Source organism: Dryobates pubescens, chromosome 18 (genome assembly GCF_014839835.1).
Source record: "Dryobates pubescens isolate bDryPub1 chromosome 18, bDryPub1.pri, whole genome shotgun sequence".
Taxonomy (NCBI): domain Eukaryota; kingdom Metazoa; phylum Chordata; class Aves; order Piciformes; family Picidae; genus Dryobates; species Dryobates pubescens.
The window spans coordinates 9,160,893-9,187,694 of NC_071629.1; the positions used below are offsets into that span (position 1 = coordinate 9,160,893).

Sequence of the window (26,802 nt, forward strand, 5' to 3'; positions counted from 1 at the left end):
TGGACATGCCACACAGGAATGCATCCAGCCAGGTCATGAAAGTTTCCAGAGAAGGAGACTCCACAGGACAGCCTGCTCTAAGGCTCCAGCACCCTCACAGTAAAGTTTTTCTCTCGTGCTGAGGTGGAACTTCCTGTGTTACAGTTTGTATCCATTGCCCCTTGGGCTGCCACAAGCCACCACTGAAAAGACACTGGCATCTTCCTCCTGACAGCCACCCTTCAGATGTTTATAAATATTCATAAGATCCCCTCTCAGTCATGGAGTTCAGTAAGTACACAACAGGCTGCATTTTCATGTTGCTTTGAATCTCTTACAGGCAGGCTGCAAGGCAATTGACAGGGACCAGCTGAAGGGGCTGTTGCACAAATGAAGCTGAGGATGACAATAAAATGCTCAAGGCACTTGGAATTGCATAGCCTGAGCTGCCAGACTAACAGGCTTTCTCACTGCATTTGCTGGACAAACAGAAATCCCTTCACCAGCAGGCAGTCCTGTCCACTGAGCTTGCAGCCTTGCTGCTGGGACCATGTCCCAGGAAAATAATTGTTCCGGTTTTTGTATTCTTCAAGCATCCCCTGGTGATTGTTGTTGAGGACCTCTTAGAACAGCAGATCTTTGGTCTCAATTAAATTGGCAACTTCCTGTGCTTGGCACACAGCTTCTGCTTAAGGGCAAATATAAATTTGCTCCATAACGCAGCAGGTAAGATAGGGCTGTAGTCTCCCTGAAATTTCAGAATCCTTCATGTATGAAATCTGAAGCAGACAGACACAACTTTATCTGCTCCAGATCTTTTACAATCAGTGACACCAAAATGCAAATAAAAAGGTTTGTGTCTCACAGTTGCAAAATCCCTCTCGCAGTTTTCTGTTTCCCTTATGTGCTCATGAAAGCAAAGCAGTTAAATGTGCAGGACATCATTCAGCACATTATTATTCATCTAGTAGGTGAAAGCATCAATGGGATGAGATATGAAGTAATTTTATATTAAAAATTAATGGCTTGGGCTATTAAGCCTTGAGTGGTTTGCTACTTTCTAATGATTGATACGCATCTTTATGGCACGTCAATATGATGTGAGACTTAATCCACTTTCATGTTTCCTTGTTTTGTTGGTTAAACTGCCTTATGTCATTGCTTTTCCTACTGGGGGAACAAACAGGAAAGTCAAAGCAGCGGCAGAAAGAACATCATGTATCTTGTGATTAAATGTTTGCTGCACCTACCTTCATATTTTTCAGTCATCTGATTTATATCTTAATTGTGATAGATTTTCTTGCCGATTCTCCTTTGTTTCGTTCACTGAGTAATCCATAAAGAAACAAAACTTGCTCACACATTTGGATTGGCTTTTGTGAGTGGCTGGCTGAAGTTTAATTAGAAGTTTTAAAGAGCTAATTTAAAGTTTGAAGTTCATGTTACATAGCAAACCTTCCTTTTCTCCCTATCCGACTGGCTGTGGGCACCCACCTGGTCCACACCAGCCTCCTCCTGCCAGCCTAATGAAAACTGTCTCTCTTGCGGGACCAAGCAGCAGTGGAATCAAATGAAAGAAGGGTTCTCCTGCTTTAAAACAGTGTAAAACGGGTTGCTTTATATTGGAAGTATGCCCATGATAGCCACACCTTCCTCCATAAGCACCAAACTGCCTGATCTGTGCTGCAGACAGGAGGGAGCTGCCAGCTGATCTGCCTGCATTGCTGAAAAATAACCCCTGCTTTTAAAAAAATTTACCTTCTTCCTCACATGTACTGGAGAAACCACAATAAAAGGCCCCACTGTTCACAATCAGATGGGAGAAAATCAGTGCTTCATTTTACACACTCCAACTGCTGGTGCAGTCCTTCAGCCTACAGGAGGGAAATTCACTCTAAGTAAGGTCTGAGAGGCAAGCTAACAGCAGGAACTACTGAGAACAAAGTGCTTATTTCCTGATCTTCCTGCTTGCAAGGAAAACAACTTTCTCTCAGATTTCTGCTTTTCCAGGGTCATAGGTATCAGGATACCAAGCTGGCCCATAAGAAAAAGAAGATGCCACCATGCCTGGGCCACATGCCGTGTGGCACTGGAACGAGGAGCAGGGCTGAGGCCACAGTGGGGCTGTGGGAGTGTTGGATGTCTGCACACTGCAGGAAAACTTGAAGAAAGAATTGTGTGGAGTTAGTGACTCAGTAAAGATTTGGTATGGGGGAATGGTAAGATAGCAACATGGGTTCACCATAAAAGGGGAAATATGTTATTGCTGTGATATATGAGATTCAATTAAATGGCACCCAGAGCTATTGTTTGGAAGCTTGCAATGCTTTGTGTTCCTGCTAGAACTCTTAATTAAGTATAAACAATTAATTCCCCTGAGAATGAGACTGGTTGCATAGCAGAGATTGTAACACACAGGTCTTGAGTTGAAAAGCTGGGTTGAGATCTGCCCTTTGATGGGTATTTAAGCATAGTAGAGTAGCCTCAGCAGGAACATGAATTAATAGCTTAGAGAGAGCATCATCTTAGAAATGCTTAGCGCTCAGCCAGTTATCCCAAAAGCAGGGTCATTTTCCTAGTGTGCAGTGTGCCAACATAAACACAGAGCAGAGATATTTTTATCTATCTCAGATTTGCACAAAGCCAGGAGCTGGGTTTTATTCCACAAAGCTAGCTCAACCTCATTGCAAGGTTTTATATACTTACACAAGTCTGGTTAACCTATCCATATTTCTTGTTATTCTACTTCTTGTGTGGTTTGCAGCTTCTTTGCCTTCAATTAAAGCAACAGTATGTAGAAAAATTAATAGCACCCCATGAGAGGGGCATCTCAGCTCAGAGGGGTGTGTGTTTTAGTATTACAATGGTATGTTAATGAGCAAAGTTCTCTTATTTGGAACATATATACTTGAGTATTGTGATCAGTTTTGGGCCCCTCGCCACAAGAAAAACATTGAGGTGTTAGAGCAGGTCCAGAGAAGGGCAATGAAGCTAGTGAGTGGTCTGGAGGGAGTAGCTGAGGGAATTAGGGTTGTTTAGTCTGTAGAAGAGGAGGCTGAGGGCAGACCTTATCACTCTCTACAACTACTTGAAAGGAGGTTGTAACAAGGTGGACGTCAGTCCTTCTCCTGAGTAATGAAAGAAAATGGTCTCAAGTTGCACCAGGGGAGGTTTAGATTGGATATTAGAAGAAACTTCTTTACTGAAAGGGTTATCAAACACTGGAATAAGCTTCCCAGGGAAGTGGGAAAAGATGAGGAGATGTGTTGCTAAGGGATGTGGTTTAGCACCAGACAGTAAAGTTAGATAATGGTTGGACTCAATAGTCTTAAAGATCTCTTCTGACTAAAAGAAATATATGTTACAACAGTTTTACATCTTCACAGTTCACTGATAAAAGTTTCTTCTATAGACAACAAGTTCTTGTTTCCTAGGTCTTCACATCTTTGGTATCTTCCTGCAGACTTGTTTTACTTTGATGGGAATTTCTTTCACATGCTAGGCATTATCAATCTTTCAGCTCCTCTTCAAGATATAGTCTCCAGCAAGGCACGCATTGGTCAAAGAAACCAGCTTTGCACCATAAAGCCTCTGATTCATGGTCCTCATTAGAAGACCAGTGCAGTGTATTTAACCCTAGTTTAAACGGTATCACCATAACCTACTGAAACAGTTTTCACTTAGATAACAAGCCAGGCTGCAGGAGAGTGAAACCTGCCTGAGTGCTTTCATCTGCAGCATCTGCTAGTTACACTGAGGACTGTTTTCTCTCAAGATTCGACCAGGAGAGCAGGAAACCTGTAAAAGAACATACCTTGCTTTCAACAGGACAACACAGAGAAACGTTGCTGTTTCCTACGTATTAACATGCAGTTGCAACCCAGATACTCAAAGAATTCTTCTTGTGGAAGCTGTGAATTTTGGTGATGACATTTTCTGTTTCCCTTATGTCTTCCTGCCAGCCAAAAATGTATGGAGCTGTGAAACCATTCCACATCCTTCCCCATGCCAGTCTTGTCAATGGAGTAGCTCTGTTGACTTGGAGATGAATCCAGACTTAGTCCATCAGCTCATTCCCTGGGAAAGTTGTCTGCATGCTGCCACCTGCAGAAGTTCTGCTTAAAGTGTTTGTGGGTGTGCATTTGCTTTGGTGGCAGAAATGAGCATTAGAAATTAGTTTTTCAAGCAACACCGTGCTGGAACAGAATCTAATGGGCTGGTTTGTGGGCCCTCTTGCTAGCAAAGCCCACTGCTGACAGCTAGGCTGGAGAGGGTTTCCTCGTAATTTTGGCTGTCTAGACAGCAAGCAGCAAGCCCTTTGCTCAGAGCAAGTCTGGTTCTGCTCGGCCCACTTGCACTCATGGCATTTCTGCTGAACTTGGTAGGGAGAGCAGACAGAGAGGCTGCCTCCTGTGTACGTTTTGACGTTGTTTAGAGAACGCCTTAGGCCTTGCCTGTGTTGTTTCATTTACAGTGGTTTATAATGGTGAGTTCATCATAACATCTTTATTTTTATCTCCAAAACCTCTGCTGTATAGCCTTGACCTTTCCCGAATGCACCCGAGCGCTGCTGCGCTCCACTGCGGTGCCACCACACACGGAGACGATCCATCTCCCTCATGGAAAGTCCTCCTAAGTCGCACAGCCTGCACGGCCATTTCATGTCCGCGGTGAATCTGTGCAGGGGATTTTTCCCTGTGCTGAGACAACAGCTGCCAAGGACGACAGAACCCATGGCTGCAGCCTAGACCCCTGGCTAGCCGGCGGTCAGCATCGCCCCCAGTGCTGGCCCGGCCCGCCGCCCGGCCCAGCGGTTGCTGTGGAGACGGCGGCGCTGCCCCCGCGCATGCGCCCGGCCCCCCGCCGGCCTTCCGGCGGCCCAGAAGCTTCCGCAGAGCGCGGCGCAGAGGTGGTGGTTATGGAGCGTTACGGTCAGCCGCCTTTGAGCGCTGTTCCTGTGGCCGAGTTCAGGCAGTAAGTCTCAGAGGGGGGAAGGTTCTGTCGGCGGAAGGGACGGGCGCCCCTGGGGGGAGGCAGGGCCTGGCGGCGGGCCGCAGCATGGCTGCAGGAAAGGATGTCTGCTAGGCCGCGGCGGGCGGGGAGCGCTCCCGGGGCGGCGTGGGGAGGCGGCGGTGCAGCCCCCGGAGGTGTCCGGCGAAGAGCGTCTGCCTGCGAGACTTGGGGAGCCGCAGGGAGCGGGCGAGGCCTCCGGTTTGGCTGGGTCTTGCCGAGTAACCCAAAAACCAACCGTGGAGGTTGTTCTGCAGCTAAAAGCTTCGTGTTAAGCTATACACGAGTGTTTGGTTTCGCTGCCTAGGGAAGTGGTGAAGGCTTCTCAGTATAAGAAAAGTATTTATCAATGGCGGAGTTGATAACTTCGGTCATCTGACTTTTCTGTGGCTAGGTGTTTCAGTAAGTTGAAAATTTCCATAGAGAAAGTTTGAATGGGGTTGTATTTTCCACCCCGACAGACCTTTAGACAAACTCCAACAGAGGAAAAGATTCCTTTTCTTTTCTTTTTTCTTTCTAACTTACTATGCTGCCTAAAGGTGTGACAGTATATGATCAGCAAAAAGCGCTGTTGGTGGTACTGTAAAAGCTCTGTGGGGCTGCACATCACTGCCTTTTAATGACTGTCAGAGGATGCAGTTATTTATTTTTCCCACTTCCACTTACATTTCCAAAGACGTTTCAAGGATAAAATATGATGCAATATACAGTGGCACAAACGTGTCTTTGAAACGACTTACATAAAAAATGCTGTAGAGTTCTAAGAATGCTGTATCCCTGACTGGAATTCATCTTTTGTGCATATTTATGTTTTAAAGCCTTTAAGGACACATGCCATTGAATCTGGTAGTCTTTGAAAGTCAGAAGGGTATTGCTCACCTTACCTGTTTACTTGGCATAAAATAATGTAGTCAGCCAAGCAGAGTGAGTGAAAACCGGTGGAAGCACATGCAAAACCAAGCCCTATGTGGTGTGTTGTAGGTACAAAACTTGTTCTAGCAGATCAAGTTCAGGGAAGCCTTATCAAGTACATAATCCTTCATTCTGACTTCTTTGCTCAAGGTCATCTAGGTTTAGGTCTGAAGGCCAAAAAATGTTTTGGTGTGTTGTCTCTGTCTTATGATTACTGCTACAGTTATTCCAGCTCTCTCAGTGGAATCTGAGACATTACATTAAGTAGAGGAACAACACATAACAAAAAGGAACTTCATTTCTAGTAGCAGCTGTTAAAGTCATTCTTCTTACTTCCCTCTTTATCCTAGTCTGTAGGATAAATCATTTTTCTTAGACTTAGAGGGATTTTTGGGGGCAGGGGTGTTGGTGGTTGTGGGTTTTTTTTAAGGGGGAGCTTGGCAAGCTGTAATGCAGAGCACTGTCATGCTAAGTGCATGTGTATCTGATATTAGGTGTTTAATAATTACGTAACAATACACAGATAACTGTATTAATATAAACCCACTGTGTTGTTCGTGCTTGCAAAGCAACAACAGGGGAAAATCGAAAGGCTGTTTTTATCTTTGTTGTGAGCTTTGACTGGCAGAATCATATATCATTCTCAATATTGCAGTTTTTCTATTGCAGCCAACAAATGCTTCCCAGTGATGCCCCTACTCAGTTCTTGAAAAGTAGCTGGCTTCTGTTTGGGACGAGTTCTTGTCCTGTTTCAGGCATATATCTTGTGACTTACTTCTGTGTGTAACTTTTCTTGTTTATTTCAGAAATGAGGGTTCATTAACATCAACTTTAAGAACACTTCTATTCTTCACAGCTCTAATGATTACATTACCAGTTGGGCTATATTTTTCATCAAAGGCTTATGTATTTGAAGGTAATTCTGTTTCTGCCACTTAGTATTGCTATTACAAAAACAGAGAGGAAAAGCACAGTCCTCTAATAACATCTTTGTTCCCCTTCCTGTTTTGAATATTTGTTTCCTTATGCAGACTAGAGGCCTTGTAATATCTAATTAGAACAGAAAAGGATAGAAGTGGACAATGCATCTTTCCCTGCATTGTGGTCTGCAATCTGATATCTGCTGTTTGTTATACAGTGGTTTATAGACTATTCAGGTGCATCATTCCCCTTACCTGAAGGGTATCTGACACCACTCTGCAGCAGATTTTTATCAGAGTCATCAGGGATAGGTTTCCTGAAGGTGTTGCAAACTGTTTATTCAAGACAGAATAAGATTATTTACTGGATTTATTCTGCTTTTTAAAGAGCACTTGCATTTTTGAGTGTAAACCAATTATGTCAGATATATGTTTTCAGAGGTTGAATATGGTTGCTTGCAGAGCTTTTTTTTTTCCTTTTAATTAAAGATATTTTAGTTCTTTCTTTGGTGCAATTCTGTCAAACTCCTAACAGGCACATTCTAGCCTTGATTCTGCAAGACTTTTAACAGCTTCCTAATATTGCAAGAATGACGTTATCTCCTCGAAAAACAGGGAGAAACAGATGCTTGCAAGAACAGTTAATGATTATATTGGTTGTTCCAAGATGATTCTCCTTAGTGTTGTTTATTGCTGTATGTAGCTCTGAAGGCTGAAGCTGAAAGCTTAAGTAGCTTTCAAGAGCCCTTTTAGCTTGGGGGGGAAAGGGGGTTGTTGGGTTTTGTTTGTTGCTTGTGTTTTTGCTTGGGTTTTTTTTTTCACCTGAAGTGTAGCAAGCTGAGTTCTAACTTTGCTGTGTCAGTGAGTGGCAAGATCTGTCAGCACTGATAGGAGGTGTGATATTTTTAGTAGAGTGTGGTATGGGGGGGTATGTTGGTTTGTTTTGGGAGTATTTGTTATTTGTTTTTTTGTTGTGGTTTTGCTTAATGAAAAGAAATGATACTTTGATACTGGTTCCTACGATATTTGAAGGCTAATTTCGTAAGAGATGCATTCATGTATATCAATTGCTGAGGAGTTACTGGTTTACAGTTTAAATATAGAAGGTAGAAGTCCTCTAAATTTAATTTTTCTACCACTTCATCCTCTCCTAGTGGCAAGTGTATTATATAATTATCACTTCCCCCCCCCACCCCAATTTTCCTGCCCCACAAAGAGAGTTACACTTCTGAACAAAGGATGTTGATGTTTATTTGTCATTGGGAGATAGCAACAGTGAAAGTTACAGAACTCTTAAGTTGTTGATATCAAAACCCAAGGTATTTTATCGTAAATACTGAATAACTGCAGAACTGCTTTATTCCAGACATAATTCCAAGGTATTTAATTGCCATGATGCATTCCTTCCTATGAATGTTTCTGAGCTCAGTCTTTTGATGCAGGAATAAATTTAACTTTGGTCTTTAGGAGGAATTGTGATTTGCTGTTTCAGTGTTCCTAATAACTAATGCTCTTTACTTTCTTTATTTTCTCAGGTACCTTAGGAATGTCCGACAGAGACAGCTATTTTTATGCTGCCATAGTTGCTGTAGTTACTGTTCATGTGGTACTTGCTCTCTTTGTTTACGTAGCATGGAATGAGGGCTCTCGACAGTGGCGGGAAGGCAAACAGGACTAGTACGAAGATCATCTGATGTCTACAGACTGTAAATCACATTGTTGTGACCTGAAGGAAAAGCATTCTTCAAAATGTATGATACTTATGTACAAAGATGAGGCTAATGCCTCAACTCAGGTTAGAATAACACTTGTGCTCTCCTGGAATGATGTTTTCTCTAATGCTGATGGAAGTTGTTCTTTAGCCAGCCTCGACTGAGATGAGGAGGTCCTCACCTGCAATTAGAATGAAATAATTATATATTTTTGAAAAAAATCCTGTAGTTATTTTTGCCATTCCTAGTACTTTTCTGGCTTGCTCTGAAAATAATACTGGCATGAAGTAAGCATTACATTTGTGGAGTAATTAAATTGCTAGTTTAAAAAGTTATGTGACTCACTGTCCAACACAGTGGAAAAGATGGGGTTTTACTTTGCTGTGGATAGTTTTCAGATTCATGGGGGTTGTTTTTAAACCCAGCCAGCCCCACACAGCTGCTCACTCACTCCTCCCATGAGAGCACTTTGGTGTTCTGTTTCATAAAGAACAACCTTTGCAAGTGGCTATGTGGGGGGGGGAAAGAATTGTTTTCATGAATAGTAACTTGTACACTGTGAAATCATACAATGTTGATTGTTTTTTCCCCTGGTTGTGTGTAGAAACTTTCTGTTGTCAAACCACAGTGAGATTTTTGTGTTGTAGGATAATCTGAATTTCCCTGTTGTGTTCTAGATCACAAGCTTTTTAGTTTGTAGATCAAACATTCTTCCCAAGGTTCCAGCCGTGCATAGGACTTCCTTAATGCTGATGATTGCTGTTAAGCTGTCATGCTCAAGGTCATTCTGTTAATTTTCCAGTTTGGTGTATTAGTTGAGTCTTTTTTCAGAAGTGTGTTGCTTAACATAGGGCTTGGGATGGTTTTGGTGCTGCCTTTATCCATTGTAAACCTTATCCATAAGTGAGACAAAAATCCATGCCCAGTGGCTTGTGTTCCCAGGACTCATGCCTCTCGTCTCCACCCCATCCCAGCTGTGCACAGCCATATACATTATGTCACACTGACCCAAATTACTCCTTACAATTTGTTTCTACATCATTGACTTCTCTCATCCAGAGCCCATTGTCAGGTTGCTGCCAGTAATCTGGAGAACAGTCTCATAGTACTTGAACTACAAATTCAGTTTGTAAGTTGGCATATTGGCTTCCTGTTCTCCAGTATATGAACTTTATGTTGTAGAAGCCTTTAATAAAGAACCACCCTTCAGTGCGAGGTCCAGTAAAGAAGCCCATGTGATGAACAGTTTTGGAATGATCTCTTTAACACTGCTCATGTATAGCACAGCTTACAACAAATAGATCAGTTATAGCACTGCCCAGTAACTTTTTATTTGGATCCATTTCTAGTGGAGAATAAATGGGAATATAGCTACCATGCTTTACTAGCTGAGTCTTGTGCTCTGTTTCGTGTACAAGAATCCCTGGATGCTGGCCTGGCAGAATGGCTTAACAATGAAAATAGCTAATTCCTGCAGAGGCAGGAATTCCCTCTTTCCTTATTTTAAAATCACAGCAGCAAGGGCCATGGATAGGCCAATAGCACTGCACTGGAGCGTTTAACCCCTGGACAAGCTTCACTCTGCACAACTCTCTTTGTGATTTAGAGAGGCTGCCTCCCCCTCTCTCCCCCACCAAAAGGGCGTAAAAGGACCACAGCTTTGGGGGTCCACATGTTGTATCTACAACAGATGACCCCACCGAAGGACCTGGACAATGCCTGTGAAAACATCACTGGATCCAAGGAGTGGTGATATCTTGCCTTTTTTTCCCCCTCTTCTTAACTCACTCTCTATTTTTTCCTCTCCCCCTTTCTCATCTTCCCTCTGTTCTGGTCCGTTACCAAGATTTTTCACTGGCTCTAATAAACCCAACTCATCAGCCATTTAGTGTTGGTTTGCTTTAATTTACTCCAAAGGAATTTTTGAATCTTAGCCTGACCTTTCCAGCTGCTCAAGGTTGGCTTGGGACACTGAGTCGTGAGACTGTCCCTAACTGTCCCATTTTGTCTCCTTCCAACTAAGGAGGGGAGTAGATTGGACACCTGGGGTCCAGCTAGTGTCAATCCACCAAACAAATACAGAGCCTGATAAACATTGTGGAGAGATCAGTATTCTTGTGGCTGGGTGTTTCCCATAATGTAATGGTGTTACATTTTTTTATGGTGTAGTACTTCAAAGTGGTACTGTAAGTCTGTTAATTTTATTAGTAGGAATGGATTTGAGATGACTTTTTAAAAAGACACAGTTGGGAAAAGTCAGTCTGCATAAGTCACTTCTCCTGGGTGTCATGGGTAGGTAATTTGGCAGAAGTTAAACTTCTTTTGTCAAATTATGTTATCATGCAGTCCTCTTTTGTGTTCACAGTGAGTTGTCTTAACAAACATTCATTTTCCTTTCCCCTGCTTACCTCTGGGGATGAAGGGTCTAGTTTCCTGCCCCCTTCTTGTCTCTTAAGTGGCTTCTCCTCAAAGTCCATTAAGGATGGAGCATTAGGGGTTGATTTAGAGGTAATTTCTCACACTGACCATGTCTGTATGAGGCTTTCCAAGTTTTGGTTTGGGAGCCTGTACATGAGATCTCAGGGAATGCCCTTCTGAAATCCTGGTCACCACAATCCCTGTTGGGTTAGGGGCCTCTCCCAAAACTGCCATGGCTCAGCCCCAAGTCTCTGCCTGATTGATGGTCACCACCCGTGAATGTTCTCTGCAGCCCCTATGGCCCTAGTTTTGATTCCTTGGGTCAGACCACCAAAGGGGCCATGTTTTCTCTCAAAATTAATCAATTCCTCTGAAGACTTCACCTCCCTTTGTGTATCTGCCTCCCTCAAAAGTTGATTCCTGGATATCCCCTTTAAAATTGCTTTTTGGTCCCTTTCCTCCTTTAACAACTGCGCTCCTATAATTGCTCCTGCAGGGTCATTATCACTAATTGATTGCTTTCCAGTTGTCCCTGCAACGTCTTTATCACCGTTTGCAGGGAGTCTCTCACAGCGTAGGTTTGACAAAGACGTTGTTCTCTTATCTTTTATTGCTGCTGTCAACTCTCCCCCAGTAGCGCACAAATACGCAGCTTTTCCTTTCCCGTTGAGCCCAGCTCCTTGCTGGAACACCTGCATCCTAGCCCCTGCGGCGTCTGGTCTGTAGGGGGCGTGCGTCGCGATCCCACGAGCGGGAGGATGCGCATGAGGGCGCCGAGCGGGGCCAGGCAGGAGCGGGCAGCACCAGCTGGCTTCACCAGCAGCCTTGGACAGTCCTGCTCTAGCAGCCGACTCCTCAGCAACCAGTTCCCTTGTACGCAGCTTCCTCGCAAGCGGCTCCCTCACGGCTGACTCCGTACCAGCGGCTACTCCAGCAGCGGCTCCTAAGGGGTTACCCCAGCAGCTGACCTCCCTAGCAGCGGCAACCTAGCAGCAGTGCGCTTGTAAGCGATTACCCTGTAACTGAACCACAAGCCCGTCAGCCTGTGACGTCTTTTAGAGTTTCACGCTGCTGCTAAAAATAGGCACCCGCCCTGATTCGGCAATGGAGTGCATGCCCGATGCGTCTTCCACGGCTGTAACATCTCCCTTTGCCGACTTATCGCCAGGGAGCCTCCCAGATCCCAAAGCCCCTCCGTCGACCCCAGAGGGCCAAGGGCCAAGGACCCCGTGTCTCAGATTCTCCCAACAACGTTGAAGCACATCTATAATTTTCAATCCCTTACCCTGGGTTAACACAGCCTGCCCTCACCCCACCTCTCCGGCAACACAGATGAGAGGGAAAATAACACCAAAAAAACCCCACTGGGTTGAGATAAAGAGTTTTAGTGGAAATGATACAAGGCATAATTACCTTAACCTATTTGCAGAAAACTGCAGCAACATGCAGAAGCAGCAGCAGAAGCCAGCAACCTCCACACAGACCCTCAACTTGCAGCCTGCCAACACCCCAAAAAGCGGAGACCAGAAGCAGCCACCAGTGCAGGAAGCTCCTTGTGTTACAATCTGGACTTCAAGCCCTATGATACTTTGCTGCAGCCAGCACTTTGGTTTTGAAGCTGGCATGACAGCAGCATGATTGAATATCATCAGCAGATTCAAATCAACCCATGACACCACTCTATTTCCAAATTGTTTCTTGGTGCTCCATCATGTGCTTAGTTTTGGGCAGCTTAGCTAAAGCAGGCAATTGTATCTAGCAGGGGCTAAGCACCTTGGAACAGAACTCTGAGCAAATTTTCTGGAATGTTTTCAAATCTTAGGAATAGTAAGGGCAGTGGGGGGAATGGACAAGTGGGAAATCTCAGGAGGAGTTGATTATTCTTTTGTTGTTTTTTGTTTGTGTTTTGGTTTGGTTTTGTTCTGCACTTCCCACAGTCTTTGGGGTTTTTCAAATGCCTGCAGGATACTTTGGTGGATACTTAGCCTGTGACAGCATGCAGGTGGTCAGCGCTGGTTTGTGGTTAGGGATGCCTGACTTCATTCATCTACTAACAGCTAGTACTGAGTAGGAAGTCTCCAGAGAAACTGGTGAAGTCTGGGATGATGTTGTTAGTGGGACTTACTTGTCGTAGCCTAACAGTGATTGGAGAGAAGAGAGGCTGAGGGAGCTGGGGTTGTTTAGCCTGGAGAAGAGGAGGCTCAGGGGAGACCTCACTGCTGTCTACAACTACCTGAAGGGATGTTGTAACCAGGTGGGGGTTGGTCTCTTCTCCCAGGCAACCAGCAACAGAATGAGGGGACACAGTCTCAAGTTGTGCTAGGGGAGGTTCAGGCTGGATGTTATGAAGAAGTTCTTCACAGAGAGCGTGATTTGCCATTGGAATGGGCTGCCCAGGGAGGTGGTGGAGTCATCATTCCTGGAGATCTTCAAGAATAGACTGGATGAGGCACTTAGTGCCATGGTCTAGTTGATTGGATAGGGCTGAGTGATAGGTTGGACTGGAAGATCTTGGAGGACTCTTCCAACCTGGCTGATTCTATGATTCTATGATTAATGTACATGGACTTTAGACAGGCTTTACAGTGTATTTGAAACAAACCAGAGCGCTCCCTGCGTGGTTTTTGTTATGTAAGAGAGGGCCTAGTAATGACTGTCACAACATTGAAAAACAAATGAAAACCCACCAAAAAAACCAACCCCTTAAAAGGTCAATCTCCTGCAAATTCTACCTATCATGGTTGTTGGACACTATCAAACTGAGGATGTAACTTTGCCACACTGCTACTGCAGCAGGACAGAGTAGAGGGCAGGCGATTTTACCTGGTTCTGGGGTGGGAGAGGGGAGGTTGTGCGCTGCCTGAAAAATTGCGTTCCTGCTTTGTGCATTGGTGAACAGTAAGGTGTTTGATTTTACTGTGATTTTGACCACTTTCAGACTGATGCACAGTTATTCTAGTCACACAATTGGAAAGAGTGTGTTTAAAGCCTTCAGGCAGGGGTAAGGTTGGTAATGGTTCAAGTGAGTGAGAGATGGCAAAGGAGAGGGCCTTAAAATAGCGAACTAAGGCACACATGCTATTGCAAAATAACAGAATATGGGTATGAGTGACATACAGATATGCTGCAGCCCATTTGGCTAAGGAGTGACTTGGGGAGGTGGGGTAGGGTGAGAACCAGAATGTTCTGGCACAGCTTGGTATATGATGCCTGAGGCACCATACGTTTTTGCTCAGAAGTGTTTATTGCCATATTCTTCAGGAGATTATGCAAAGCCATTGATCTGAAATATTAGATGAAACCACACAAAATAGCAAGCCAATCCTGCTTTTAACTTCCAATTAAAGTTGTTCAGAGGTTGACAGCTTTGCAGTGAGTGATCTGGGGCACTTTTATCCAGCTTTGTCTTGTGGAAACTAATGTTGTTACAGACTGAGTCATCTCTTAGGGCAGGGTCAAGCCTTTGGAGTGTAAATATTTCTTTAAAAATACCAAAGAACAACTGCCACTCTAGTGTTTCATTATTTCTAATCAACTCTCACTTTAAGGGAGACACACAAGCTTCTTGTTTCAAGTTCACAGGTGCAGTGCTTGGTGTTACTCTGCAAGGGGAGGAGACCTTCTTGTACTTGAAAAGGGCTTTGTGTGAATTGGGGCTCCAATAGTCATTCTCTTACCTGAAGACGTGCTGATATCTGAGTTTCTGCAATGGTGGGATACAGTTTGAGTCTCTTTGTTAGAAGAATTGACTCAGACTGTTGCGTAAGAATACTGAGCTGTAGTTTAAGACAAGAGATGTGAACTCTTTGGACATGAGTGCTGCTTGAACCTGAAAAGGTAAGAGAATTTATGGGGAAAGTGAATGGGAATTTCTGTAGAAAGCAGCTATGGCAAGTGGTGGTCTCACAGTTAGTATTCTGAAATCAAAAGGTAGAGCCAATGGTGATTTACATTCTGAAGGCAGGGACGCTGACTGGGGAACTTAGTGGTGAAGGATGACCAGGGAGAAAAGCTTCAAAAGTCAAGTAATTTACTTGATGGCTGTCCATTGTAATGCATGGGACTGAGTTTCTTGGTGCTTGTTTGACACCACATTTCACAACCCTCTTTGTCTTAACAGCTTTGGGTGGCACGTTCTTGCTGAGAGGCCTCCTCATGAGTGCCCAGTATTCCTAGAATTGATCAGGTGCTTACTTGCAACTGTGGTTTTACAATAGTGCAAACTACTCATGGGCCTGGAAAAAAGCTGTTGATGCTTACAGTTGGCACAGGACACAATGTGGTTTTATAGTTTTAGTGTAAATGGCCCCAGGGCACAGGGGTTGTGTTATTAATTAAAATGGTTTTTAATTGAAGAATCATTTATGAGTAGGAGTAATAGCAGTCAAAGAATGAAACCTGCTGTAGGTGTGGGCCCATGCTTGCAGGCACCACTGAGGAGCCATTTCATACTTTTGTAGTTTTTTGTTCTCAAGATGCAGAGTTTCTCTTAAGTTGCTTGACTCATGGCTTTCCTGATGCTGGAGATCAACTGGAAATACTGACATTTAACTCCACAGCTGGAATGCCTCATGCAGTTAATTTCAAGGGAATGAGTCTTTGGTATGTAGGTGGGTTTGTGTCTGATAGCCCAATTTGCTATCAAACTTAATCACAGTTTGAGCCTTTCCTAGAAGAATTCCTCTAGAATTATTAAGTGTTAAATTATTCTTATTTTGAAGCATCATGAGAGAGCAGTTTCCTTTACAAGCTTGTGTTTTGTCTTCAATACTGCATTTTCCCTCCCCTCCCCCCCCCAGTATAAAGTGTACCTTCAACAAAAAATTCAAACCTAAAATAATTCTGCTGTTTAAGGTGTTTGAACTCTTTTGATGGCTCTTTATGTGTTAGGTGTAGCTTCCTGTGATTAAACGTGGACTGGCTGTAGCTCATCACTTACATGTTTAGCCCAACATACCTCAGACTTGCTGGGTGGAGATCAAATGTTGTCTGCCATGTGTTTAATAGGAGGGTCCTCTGTTTGCCTCTGTTAGTGGCTTCAAGAAAGATACTGGAAATAACCTTGAATAGCAGCTTTTTCACAGATCCCAGTTTTACTAAATGAAAACTGGATCTTGGGTTTTCTATTTGAAATAAAATTGTAATGGCTGACTGATCTGTTACATGAAGCCAGTTCTTTTACTTTTAGCTATCATTTATTTCTAACCCCAGTATACTCTGGCAAGCAGCAGCAAGTTCCTCACTCTTTATAGCACTTCTCCCTCTTTACCTCTCCTAGATATTTGTCAAGTGCTTTCAATGGGAGCAAATATTTTCTGTAATGTGACATCTGTTGTGATCCATAGTTAAGATTACATTGAGCTTTGGAGGGAGAGATGAGGATTTTATGCCACTTAGCGGGGATTGTGCTTTCCTGTCCATGCATTTTCAGAACTGTTAGTGCTATCAGCTCTGGTGTTTGAGGCATGAAAACAGTAATGCCAGGGGGGAAAAGCTTCCAGTTTCACAAACAGTTCTTAGATAGCTAATTGTAGTGGGCCTTGGAAAGAGTAATTAACCACACTAAAATAATAGCATGTTCTTGTGTTGTTAAATGCTTATTAGATTCAAAACAGTCCAACTCTGCGTTCAAATGTAGTTTTGTGTAAGCATGTTCCAAAGGGTAAGAACAATGAATAGCACTGTCGGTGTGATCCAGCTCTGAGAGAAATCTACACTGAGTCTGTCAGTCAGGAAATCTCAGAGAGCACCCAGAAGTGTGTGCTGGCTTCAAGAAGCCTGCCCATGCCAAGAAAAAAAGCCATGTTTGCATTATATCAAGCTTATGCGAGAGATTAGTTTGGAAGTGGAGCTGAGTGGCTTGTGAACTTCCTACCTCAGGTCAGCTGTGCTCTAGCTGCATGGTCCAAATTGCAATTTGATGGGATAAACAGTTTTTTTAATGGACTTTGTTCAAAGGGTGAACAGGTAATTCTTCACAGCAGGTAATTCTGCACAGCAAAAGAACTAATTTGCTACAATTTTACTCAGTTAAAGATGGAGCAGTGCAATAACATGGCTGATTATATAAGCACAAGTTCAGCTGATCACATCTATATGTGGATATAATATGTGAACTGACTGACCAGTAAAGCAGACACAGTAATTTATTTTGTCTTATTCCCTTGAATTCTGCCAAGACAATTTTCTTTCAGTTCAAACTAAGCCCAGCCTCAAAGGTTACTTTACAGAGTGACCAGTAAGATAAAGTTGCTGTGTTTGAGGAAGCCGGTGTGCTCCAGACTCCTGTGATGAGCAGGTGAAGCTTTGCAGGTTAAATGAGCTCTCCTGTTTGTGTTCCTGGTTTTTGCAGAATTAGCAAGGGCTGGTCCCAAATCTGATAACAATATGAAATGCAGAAAATGAGGTATTGGAAGAAGAGCTATCCATCAGTAACAGGACATTGACTGATTCCTATGTGCATTCCCAGCACAGGGAAATAAGTATAAAGCCATCATTTACTCCAACCATCTTTGAAAAACATAATCTGTTCTTAGTATTTCCTCCAGACAAAAAATTGACTTAAACTAGGCTTTTGAGACTCAGTACAAATTTAAGCTACTTATTTTTAGTCAAAGAAAGAACTTTTGGACAGAACTCCAGTGTTGGCTTTGATGGATTTTCCCCTCCAGAATACCCTGCCTGTCCCTTCCATGAAGAGTAAAAAAAATAATGGTTAATATCCCAGAATTCTGTGTGTGACAGCATCCACAAGTCTGTGGTGTTGCAATGGAGTGTTAAACTTTCCTGGAGACTGTACCACTGAGTATCCAGATATCATCCTCTGTAGTGCTTGCCTTGTGCTCTCTGAAACCGTTGTGGCAATACATAGAGAACAAGACAGGATCCTGCTGTCTTAGATCTTTATCAGTGCAGTGAGTGTTGATCTCTGTCCTGAAGCAGGTTGGTTGGACTAAAAGGGTGTTGGGTAACAAACACCTCTCTACCTGAACTTTGACATGTTTGCTGTGTTTAATGCAGTTAGTACCTGGAAACTCCTGGAGCTGTTGTGCCTGGCCTCTGAGCTACATCTCTGTAGAACAAAAACCAACACATCTTTACTGTGTGTAGGTACACTGAGATTTGCTTTACTTGCTGTGGCAGATCACAGGTTTAGAAAGGGAGAATGGGTGGGGAAAGGAACTGAAACTTGAATCTTTTGACCAGATTGCTGAATCTAATGTCAGCAATATCTGCCATTGGCCAACATCTGTCTACAGTGATTTTGGGGTTTAAGATTTTTCTCTTGAGACTGTTTCTGGTGAGCTCTTGAATCAGTGGGTACCTGGCATGTTACCTCATTTTCCATAGCTGCATGTTCCTTTCAAAGTCTGTGCATCTCACACTGTAGTGCATGCTTTCCCTCTTTGTCAGGCCTTTCAAGTATTCCATGACATCCCTGTTTAAGCATTTGTGCCATTGTTCAGCTGGCTTTAGGTTTTCCTGGGCTTCTTCCAGGCATACCTTTTCCCTGTGTGAGCCTTTCCTTCAACCTCCTAAAATCTTAAAAAACAAAACAAACCCCAAAAAAGGCTAATTGAAACTTGCACAGCACTGGAGAATGATGCTGCACTCAAACTGTGTGATACCATTATCCTTCCAGTAGTTTTAGCACTGTGCTTTCAGACTGCTTCACACTTCAACAGCACCTCCCTTCATTTGCCCACAAGATTGAGCTGGGAACGACTTCGATTGCCAGGGTGCAGAATATGCATGTGGTGGTGTCTCAGGGAAGGGTTGGTGTGAGACTGGAACTATGCAGCAGTGAGTAAGGAATGGAAGAATTAAACTAATGCACAGACCCTAATTTTTCATGTATGCCTTGGGATATGTACATGTCTTGGTCTTAGCTCTAAGCAGTGTATTGTTTGGGGAAGTACATTCAAGCATGACTAATCTGCATTTGTCTCTCTCCTCCAAAACACTGTGCTATTTGGGATGTTTTATTTTTCTGTACTTAAATAATATTCTTTCATAATCCAAAAGCTATTTTTCATTATTTTCTAGAACAATTGGTTGAAGTGTTTTTATTAATCTTTTTATTATTTAAGCACTTCTATCTGCAACACACAATAGAAGCAGATGAATGGATTTCATATTTTTTTTTTCTGAGACAAGCTTGCTTTTTATCCTACAGAAACGATGACTCACGAGAGTCATCCAACCCTCATCTGTATTCCTCCCCCAGCTAATAAGTTAAATATGAGTTTTGTGTTTGTATTAAAAGGCAGCCTATGCTTACCTCACTAGGGAACTTGTTTGAACATCGAGCTCACAAGAGGAAAATTCCTTGCCACAGTAAAACTGCATCTCTGAGCATCAAGGAGCTTTTCATAGTTTGCTCCCTAAGTGAAGAAAACGCTATTAGGTTTCATTCATTGCTCATGTTTACAGCAGGCCTGGCCTGGTGTGCTTGTAAACTTTTCATGGTGTTGCCAGAAGGTTTGTGGGTCTGATACGTGAGGGGGCAGCAGAAGGCAGAGACCTGTAATGTTTTGTCTTTGGGCCTATTAATCCTGCATGTACAGGGTATTGGGGAGTATCTGGGATGATAACACTCTCTATTTTCATTCTGACTGAAAGTGTCCTAATGATGATTGTGTCATGTAGCTAGGAAGGGAGCATGGTGAGTGGAGGTACTTGAAGTCAGTGTTGCTGTTGAAGCCCCATGCTGTGAGAAGGCACCCTTAGCTGGAGCTGACTCCCATGCTAACCCAGTCTAGCAGATGTACCATGAGTTTTAGCTGCAAGGAGGGGTTAATCTGTACGATTCACTTCATAAATTGTAACCAAATTCTCTGTGAAGCTGTGTTTGCATTGTTCTGGTTTTTAACTTGGCAAAGATCTTCTGAGCATCCTTTCTGGCTGATCCTATTTTAAAGCCTTCTGCTGTGATTATTTATTAGGGGTGCACAGGAATAAGACGCTTTCCTGGTGTCTCCTAGCCCATGTCTGGGAAAAGTGTTTCACACTGTTTTCATAGAACATGCATCTGCAGGAAAAAAAAGATGAAACCAACCTAGGCAATCAGCTTCACATTTTGCAGTGGAGAAAGCCACTTTGTGGAGATGAAGCATGCGGTAGGAAGAAGAGATTTCACCATGGCAGAAATGGGCAGTTGAAGTTCAAAGACTGAAGGCTCTGGAGGGTAATTCTGTTCCTACCTTACGAACTCAGTTGGGATTTGTTTGCAAGCAGAGTGAACACTAGAAGGTAACTGAGATAATTCTGCTGATAAATGTATTGGGCAGCTGTATTAATAGGCAAGGAATGTCTGTATAGTTTGCTAGGTGACATTTATTTCCTCCCATGCCTTTTCAAGACAGCTGCAAGTGGGGAAATGCTGTGACTGAGTACAGGTCAGTAGGACAAGAGAGATTTTTAACTTGCTCTGGCAGTGAGAGTGGCTTCCAGCTGGCTTCAATGAGCGTCCTTTCATGGTCACTTCAGCACTAGAACTGGCCTAAGTGCAAGTCATGTAGCTTTTTGGGGTATTTTTTGATGGATTCCTCATAGCTGGCATCAACAGCTTTCCTTAATTTGAATTTCATGGAGTAATCTGTTGGCTTGCTGTAATCCTGTGCACGGGCTGAATGTAATCCATCATTCCAAATATTAGAGTGCAAGGTAAATAAATTCCCAAAGCAAAAGGCAATCTCTCTGTTTCCCAAACTGTCCCCTTCACTAAAAGGAATTTAAAGGTGTATTGTAAGGGAGATAGTATCTGTATGCCAAAAAATATTTCATTTCACAGGAAAGTGACTTACACAGTGTGTAGTTTGCTATTTGGTGTTCCATATAACATGATACTACTTTTCCCATTGATTAGTAGATGTGTGCTCATTAAACAAGATCTTCTTGACGAATTGTAGGAGCTGTTTAAATGCTTTAGGGGATGAGCATATTTATTATGAGTTGATAATCCTTGTAACTTGTTACATTAAAATATAAATGGATTAGAGTATATCCTGATGAGGAGCATGAAAGTGATTACTAAAGCTGCAGAAATAAATGTGCTAGCACCCTAACTGGTGTAATAATCCTCCAAGGGGGAATTGCACCCTCATTCATTTATAATGGTATCGTGATTGACTTTGTTTTAGTCCAACTTTGAGTCAATGCCTCCATGAAAATCTCCTGCCTTGCCTTCCAAACTGACATCAAAGATGAAAGGAGAAAAACAGTCTTGACAAAACCAGGCCACTACATCAGCAAGAGCAGTGGGCTGAGCTCTGCTTCCTAAATCAAAGCCTCTCACTGCAGGAGCATTGCTGTACTCCCGTTAGTGTGTCACAAAGTGCCATTCCTAGCTGTGAAGGACCAAGGAATGCCACAACAGCCACTAAAGAGCTGAAGGCCTTGGTCAAAGCCTGGTACCTTTCCTCTCAGAGCACTGCTGCCCTGAGATGAGGATGTGGAGGTGCTCAGGGCACCACTTAAGGGAGAATGTCCTGATGAGAACGTCCTATGCTTTCTAGCCAGCCCCTGCTCATGTTAGGAATGATGAGGAATAGCAAGGCCTTTGTGCCTAAAAGAAGCTAAAATTCCAGCAAGGGAACTGAGATGTTTCCAGAAAAGCAAGGGTCCTTTTATAGTCTTGGCTGGCAGCTCTCAGGACTGGGAGGGACTGAGGATATTCTGAAACACATACATCTCTGATGGATGCGAACAGTGAGAAGAATGTACGGGCCTGAAGCCCATCTTAGTCTGCCTACAGAGCAAGGAGCTGCCGAGAAACCATCATCTCCCTCTCTTGATGCAGTCCCTGTGTATCCCCAGAAGACCTGTCCATCAAAGTACAGTGAGTGGAGTTACCATGTGGGCAAAATAACTCCTTTCTGCACAAGTCACATGTCTGTAATGGGTGAGAGCCAGAGGCATTCCTGGATCCCATGTGAGTGCCCTCCAGCCATTTTTATCGTGGGCCAATTTAGTGTATATAGCCAAAACTTAATAAGATAATTATGTAGCTGGCAGGGCCAGGTAATTAATAAAGTACAACCTAGCAAGCTGCTGCTTCTACAGGTGTTTTGTGCAAAGTGGGAGTAATAAATCATGTTAGATTTTGCTAGTTGGCTACTGTTTGATAAAGAGGGTGAAAAAAACCTGCAGGAAGAAGAAAAGAAAATGCCTTTCCTGTCCTTTGGGGCTTTAATTAAATAATCAGCAGTGGCAAAACACCAGCATTTCTCCTGGGACACACTTACAGAGCAGGCAATTTGCAGAGAGGGAGCCTGGATGCAGAAGGCTCACCCAGGTCTCTGTGTTCGACAGTTATCTGCCTTGCCAACAAGTTTCACTCTGTGTCGCTTATTACTTACTAAAGAAGAGACCTTTACTGCTGTCTGCAGCCATATGGGTGCAAGGCCAGAGCTTGGTGTTAGCACCTGAGTAGCAGTTACAGCACATGGTCTCTTGCAGTTTTTACTGGAGGCATCTAACAACACATCTAACAGATGCGAGATGAAAGCCACGTGGCACAAGCTTTGCTCTTGCTATAGGACACCACAGGCAAGGTCTACCAAAAGCAAATGTGTGATATGTCTCCTAATGCATCTGCTACCAAGTGCAGAAAGCTGGAGTCTTCTCCTGCATTTATGATCTGGTGTTCCCTCGTCAGCAGAGACAACCAGGCTTCTAGCAGAAGCAGCTCACTGAGGGGCTCAGGTGAGCTGCCTGTCCCTACAGCATCCTCCTGAGGCGCTGCAAGTGCTGCAGGGGCACGGAGAGGAGCAGTCACCATGTCCCACTGGAGGCTGTGCCTGTATAGAGCAAATGCTGAGCACAAGCTGGTGTCTGCCCTGACCCAACAGGTCCTCTGGAGGGCTGAACTCGGGGAAAGAAAGAGAAACTTGTTTTAATAATGTTAGGAAGACTTGCCTTGGTTTCAAGTGAATTGATCCCTCAGTGCAAACTAAATGGTTTGTAGCACCTTGGACATTTCTGGCTAGGATTTTGAGTAGAGCAAGCTAATAACAATTCTGGCTCATTGGGATTTTAAAAGGCATTCTTGCTTCTTGGTGTAAACAGAAGGTGATAGCGTAGCACGGGGGAGGTCTTTAATCTTGTCTTCTAGGTTTACATTTTGTAGGATTAGATTTTTATTTTTAAGCTTTTTGTTTCATCTTGGGTGCTGGCAGAGACAGGAAGGTAACAAAAGGTACAGACAGAACGTTTTAATGTGGCTTTTTCCTGAAATCATCTAAGCAGCCAGGCCCCCTTTGACCACAGCCCCACCCTCCCATCTGCATTTTGTAAGGGTATTATCACTGTAATTAATAGGAGTTGTATAACAGTACCTAATTAAACTCTGATCATACAGTGTAAATTTAACTTGATTATTGTTAACCTCGGTGAACTCGGCAGGAGATTAATCCTGGTGATTCACTCAGCACAGAAAGCAACAGTGACAGTTTTGCAGAGGACCAAAATATTAGCATACAGAAATTCTCTGCACCCCAAAATCCTCTCAGGTAGTGCCCTGTGCCAATGGTAACGCCTGTGTTGGCAAGAGGGTGGCACTGCAAGTGGAGTATCCCCATTTCCAGATTGGTTAAAAGCTCTGGGATGCCAGCAGGCTCCCACAGCACAGATCTTAAAATCACTGAATAAGGAGTCTGAGAGGATTATGGCTTGCATAAGAGTTTTATGTCTGTCCTAAAGCTACAGCTCCTTTGCATTTGTGGGCTGTGCACTACATCAACCAATGATTCATGGACACCGGGACCTCCTGAATGACTACAAGCCATGTTCTGTTTAAGATGAAATTTCAAGTACAGGACCTGGTCCCTGTCTTACAAAAGCTGGTAGGATTTTGTCTGTGGGAGCAGAGTGGAGGCAGAATTGTTGTTTGTTTGTCTTGATTTCTGAGGAATAAAATGCTGCATGCTTTACTTCTACCTGGTGTGCTAGAGAATGTTTCCAGTTTCCTCAGCTAAAATACCAAATGAACCTTTGCTAAAATCATGGTTTTTTGTCCTGTATCTAGTCTGGGGGGGGGAGGTGGTGGTGTTCTGTCTTTTGCTGAGCACTTCTGTTTGTTTGCCGCTAATAATAGTTTAATCAATGGGGGCTGATCCCTGCATATTTCCCATCTGACAGTAGCTCAGGAGACCCAGATGACAGTAGAAAAAGGTCTTTTCCATGTGTCACTTTTGGCCTTGGTTTTGGTGGTTTGGGGATTTTTTTTTTTTGCTTAATTAAAAGCAAAGAGAAAGTTTTACTCTTGTGTGCATGAATGGTCACATCAAACAGTACAGGAAAATCTAGGCCAAGCTGCTTTCAGCGGGCTAAGGAACATTACACCATCGCAGCCAGCCCTTTCATAGTAGCAATGCCTCTTAATAAATGCTGGGCACCTTTTGAACTTTCCTTGGTGCTGTTAGCTTCGCTTTTCACGAGTCCCCCAAAGCCCGCTTTGCCCCTTCCTCGCTTGCCATGGCGTGGCTGTCCTTAGGAGCTGCGTCGGTGTGGGCAGGGGAGGCGAGGGATGTGCGTGGGGAAGCACGGCTGGTGCATCCTCGCTGCCTGCGGAAACGGTGCCGCTTATGTAACGCCCGCGCTGGGCAACGAGGGAAAACTCTGTCAACTCTTCTGCAGGAGCTTTCAGAGGATTTGGGGCGGCTGGCTGGCTATAGGGTAAGTCAGGAGGGTGTTTCTCGGGGTGGGGGTGCACACGCATGTGTTAGTGTGTACAGTGCTGGAAAAGGGCTCCCAAATGACAGGCTGAGGCGTGGGCGCAGGCGGTGGGACCTTCAGCAAGCATTGGCACTGCACAGCTGGCAGGGTGCCTTGGAAGAGATCCTTTTAAGATATTGCTGCTTTGCAAAACAGTTCCAGAACTCGTTTGTAGTATTTTTCTGGTTTCCTCTGATGTGTCTAAAATGCAATTGGGAATGTGCTGTGCTTAACCCATAGTGGATTTCCTTTAACAGTGGCAATAACACTTTTGGGGAGAAAGCTGTGCTCAGGCAGTGAAATGCTTTGCATCTGACCATGGCAATCTGTTGACACTTTACAGAACACAATTTGCTGGGGCTTTGCTGGTTTTTGAATTGTACCTGTTAGCAGTTCAGCTGGTGCATTTGCTTGTCCGAGTGAAAATGTTAACTCTGACTGGTGAGTGCATGCTGGATGACTGTGTCCATGAGAGCTGGATACCCACTTCTGTTTTGATTTTAGACTGGAGCTGTAAGTCATGACATGCTTGCCACTGTCACAGAATTGCTACTCGCATGTGTAGCACTCTTGTGGAGCTACTGTCAGATACACAGAGCAGAAAGCAGCCTCAGTTTGCAGCAGGATGAACAACAAAGGGAATGCCTGAGGTTTGAGGGGTTATGTTACAGGGGTTATTCTTCCTCTGTAAGTGTAAAGTATGCAGGAGTCACTGGTGAAACTGATGTACAGCCCTTCCATTTCTGTAAGGGAACCATCTGCAGCCCACTTAGCTGTAAGCTCAGAAGATTCAAACAGCAAAAAAAACCACAGAGACCAAATGAACCTAAATAAGCAAAGGGATCTGAATTATTCACGAACAGAAATGTTTGTTCCTGAACGGTCAGGTGCCTGAATCCAGAGCAGCCTCAGGCTGTGGGGCTGGCAGTGCGAGGGTGAGCGTTGTCCTAAAATGAACTGTGCAACAGAAAAATTGCTTGCTATTAGATACAAGCTCCCCTGGGACTGTGAATCTCTTGTGCTCAATTTTTAGACTCTCCTCTCTTTTTGTGTATCATCTAAAAGGTATTTGCTGCCCCAATTCCTGTCGCTTTGGCTTTTACATTTGTTCTTTGCAATATTCAGCTGGAATGGCAGACTGCCAGGGCTCACATCCTATTTCATCTTTGCTCTTCTCTCATTGTGCTTGGGTCAGGTAGTTCCATAAGTCTGGCTGGTCCTCCTCTGGTTATCTGGCCCTTTTGCGAGGAGATGTGTGTAAGCAGACAGGACTTAACCCATGGGCAGTGTCTCACTCTGGGCTCACATGAGCTACATGAAGACTGTTTGCCAGTTTTTATGCTGAACCTCAGAGGTCATGGGGAGTTGGATGTGCGGTGGCCTCTTCTTTTGCACCTCATCGTTGTGGTTCTGGTTGGTTGCAGAAGTTTTGCAGAGAGCAGCACCCCAATGGTTCTTACCCTCACCCCGGGCACCCTGGGGGAAATGTGGCAGGGCTGGCTGAGGATGGTGGCCACCATGTCTGGGACTCAGACCTCAGGAAGGAAAAAAGATAATAAAATCCCACCTTGGTGGCCAGTGTGGTATTTAACTATCTTTGCACTGGGCAGGTGGCTTCTCTGTGCTGCAGAGGCATCTCATTACTCTGGGAAAGATCATCAGTTGCTCACTGTAAGTGGGTGCAACTAATAAACCACGTTATCTGTGAAGACTGTGGGCAGGTTGAGGCAAGCTGTTTCTTACTACATGCAATGTGGTTCTCAACAACTGGCCTACAACCATGACCCTGTCTGGGGTCTGTGCTCTTGGTTATACCCTAGGGAGGACAATGGGTAGATGTTAACTACAATACCAGATGGCAAGGTGTTGTTCACAGTTTTATTACTCTGCACATGCTGTCAACATCACATCTCTGGGTACTCCAAGAAGCTGGAGAGAAGGACAAGGAGGAAGCATGCATATGGGACAATGGGTCTGTTAAAACTTGGCTTGGGACTACCCTCTGTATCCCACTGGGCTCATTCCCTGGGCCAAAAACAGACCATGGACTCAAAAATGCCATTAGTATTTATGAATAGGATCTCTCTCTCTTGCTGGCCAGATGATACCAGACAGGGGCAAACAGAAGGTGGTTT

General features: G+C 43.9%; 2 protein-coding genes across 3 annotated transcripts in view; both read left to right on the forward strand.

Moving 5' to 3' along the window:
* The first annotated feature begins 4,833 nt into the window (after nt 1-4,833).
* VMA21 (vacuolar ATPase assembly factor VMA21) lies at nt 4,834-8,866 on the forward strand. 2 transcript variants are annotated; one of them, XM_054169667.1, is made up of 3 exons: nt 4,834-4,953; nt 6,571-6,656; nt 8,357-8,866. In XM_054169667.1, exons 1-3 carry the CDS (start codon nt 4,898-4,900, stop codon nt 8,497-8,499), a joined length of 285 nt encoding a protein of 94 aa, XP_054025642.1. In that variant the 5' UTR covers nt 4,834-4,897; the 3' UTR covers nt 8,500-8,866. The 2 variants fall into 2 exon arrangements, with proteins under 2 accessions (XP_054025642.1, XP_054025641.1); XM_054169666.1 differs by lacking the exon at nt 6,571-6,656 and adding an exon at nt 6,708-6,817.
* A 15,657-nt stretch (nt 8,867-24,523) lies between these two features.
* PASD1 (PAS domain containing repressor 1) overlaps nt 24,524-26,802 on the forward strand; it is a 103,845-nt gene continuing 101,566 nt past the window's right edge. The window contains exon 1 of the mRNA XM_054169382.1: nt 24,524-24,628. The gene's annotated coding sequence lies outside the window, so the exon portion shown is untranslated. The remainder of the gene's footprint in view (nt 24,629-26,802) is intronic.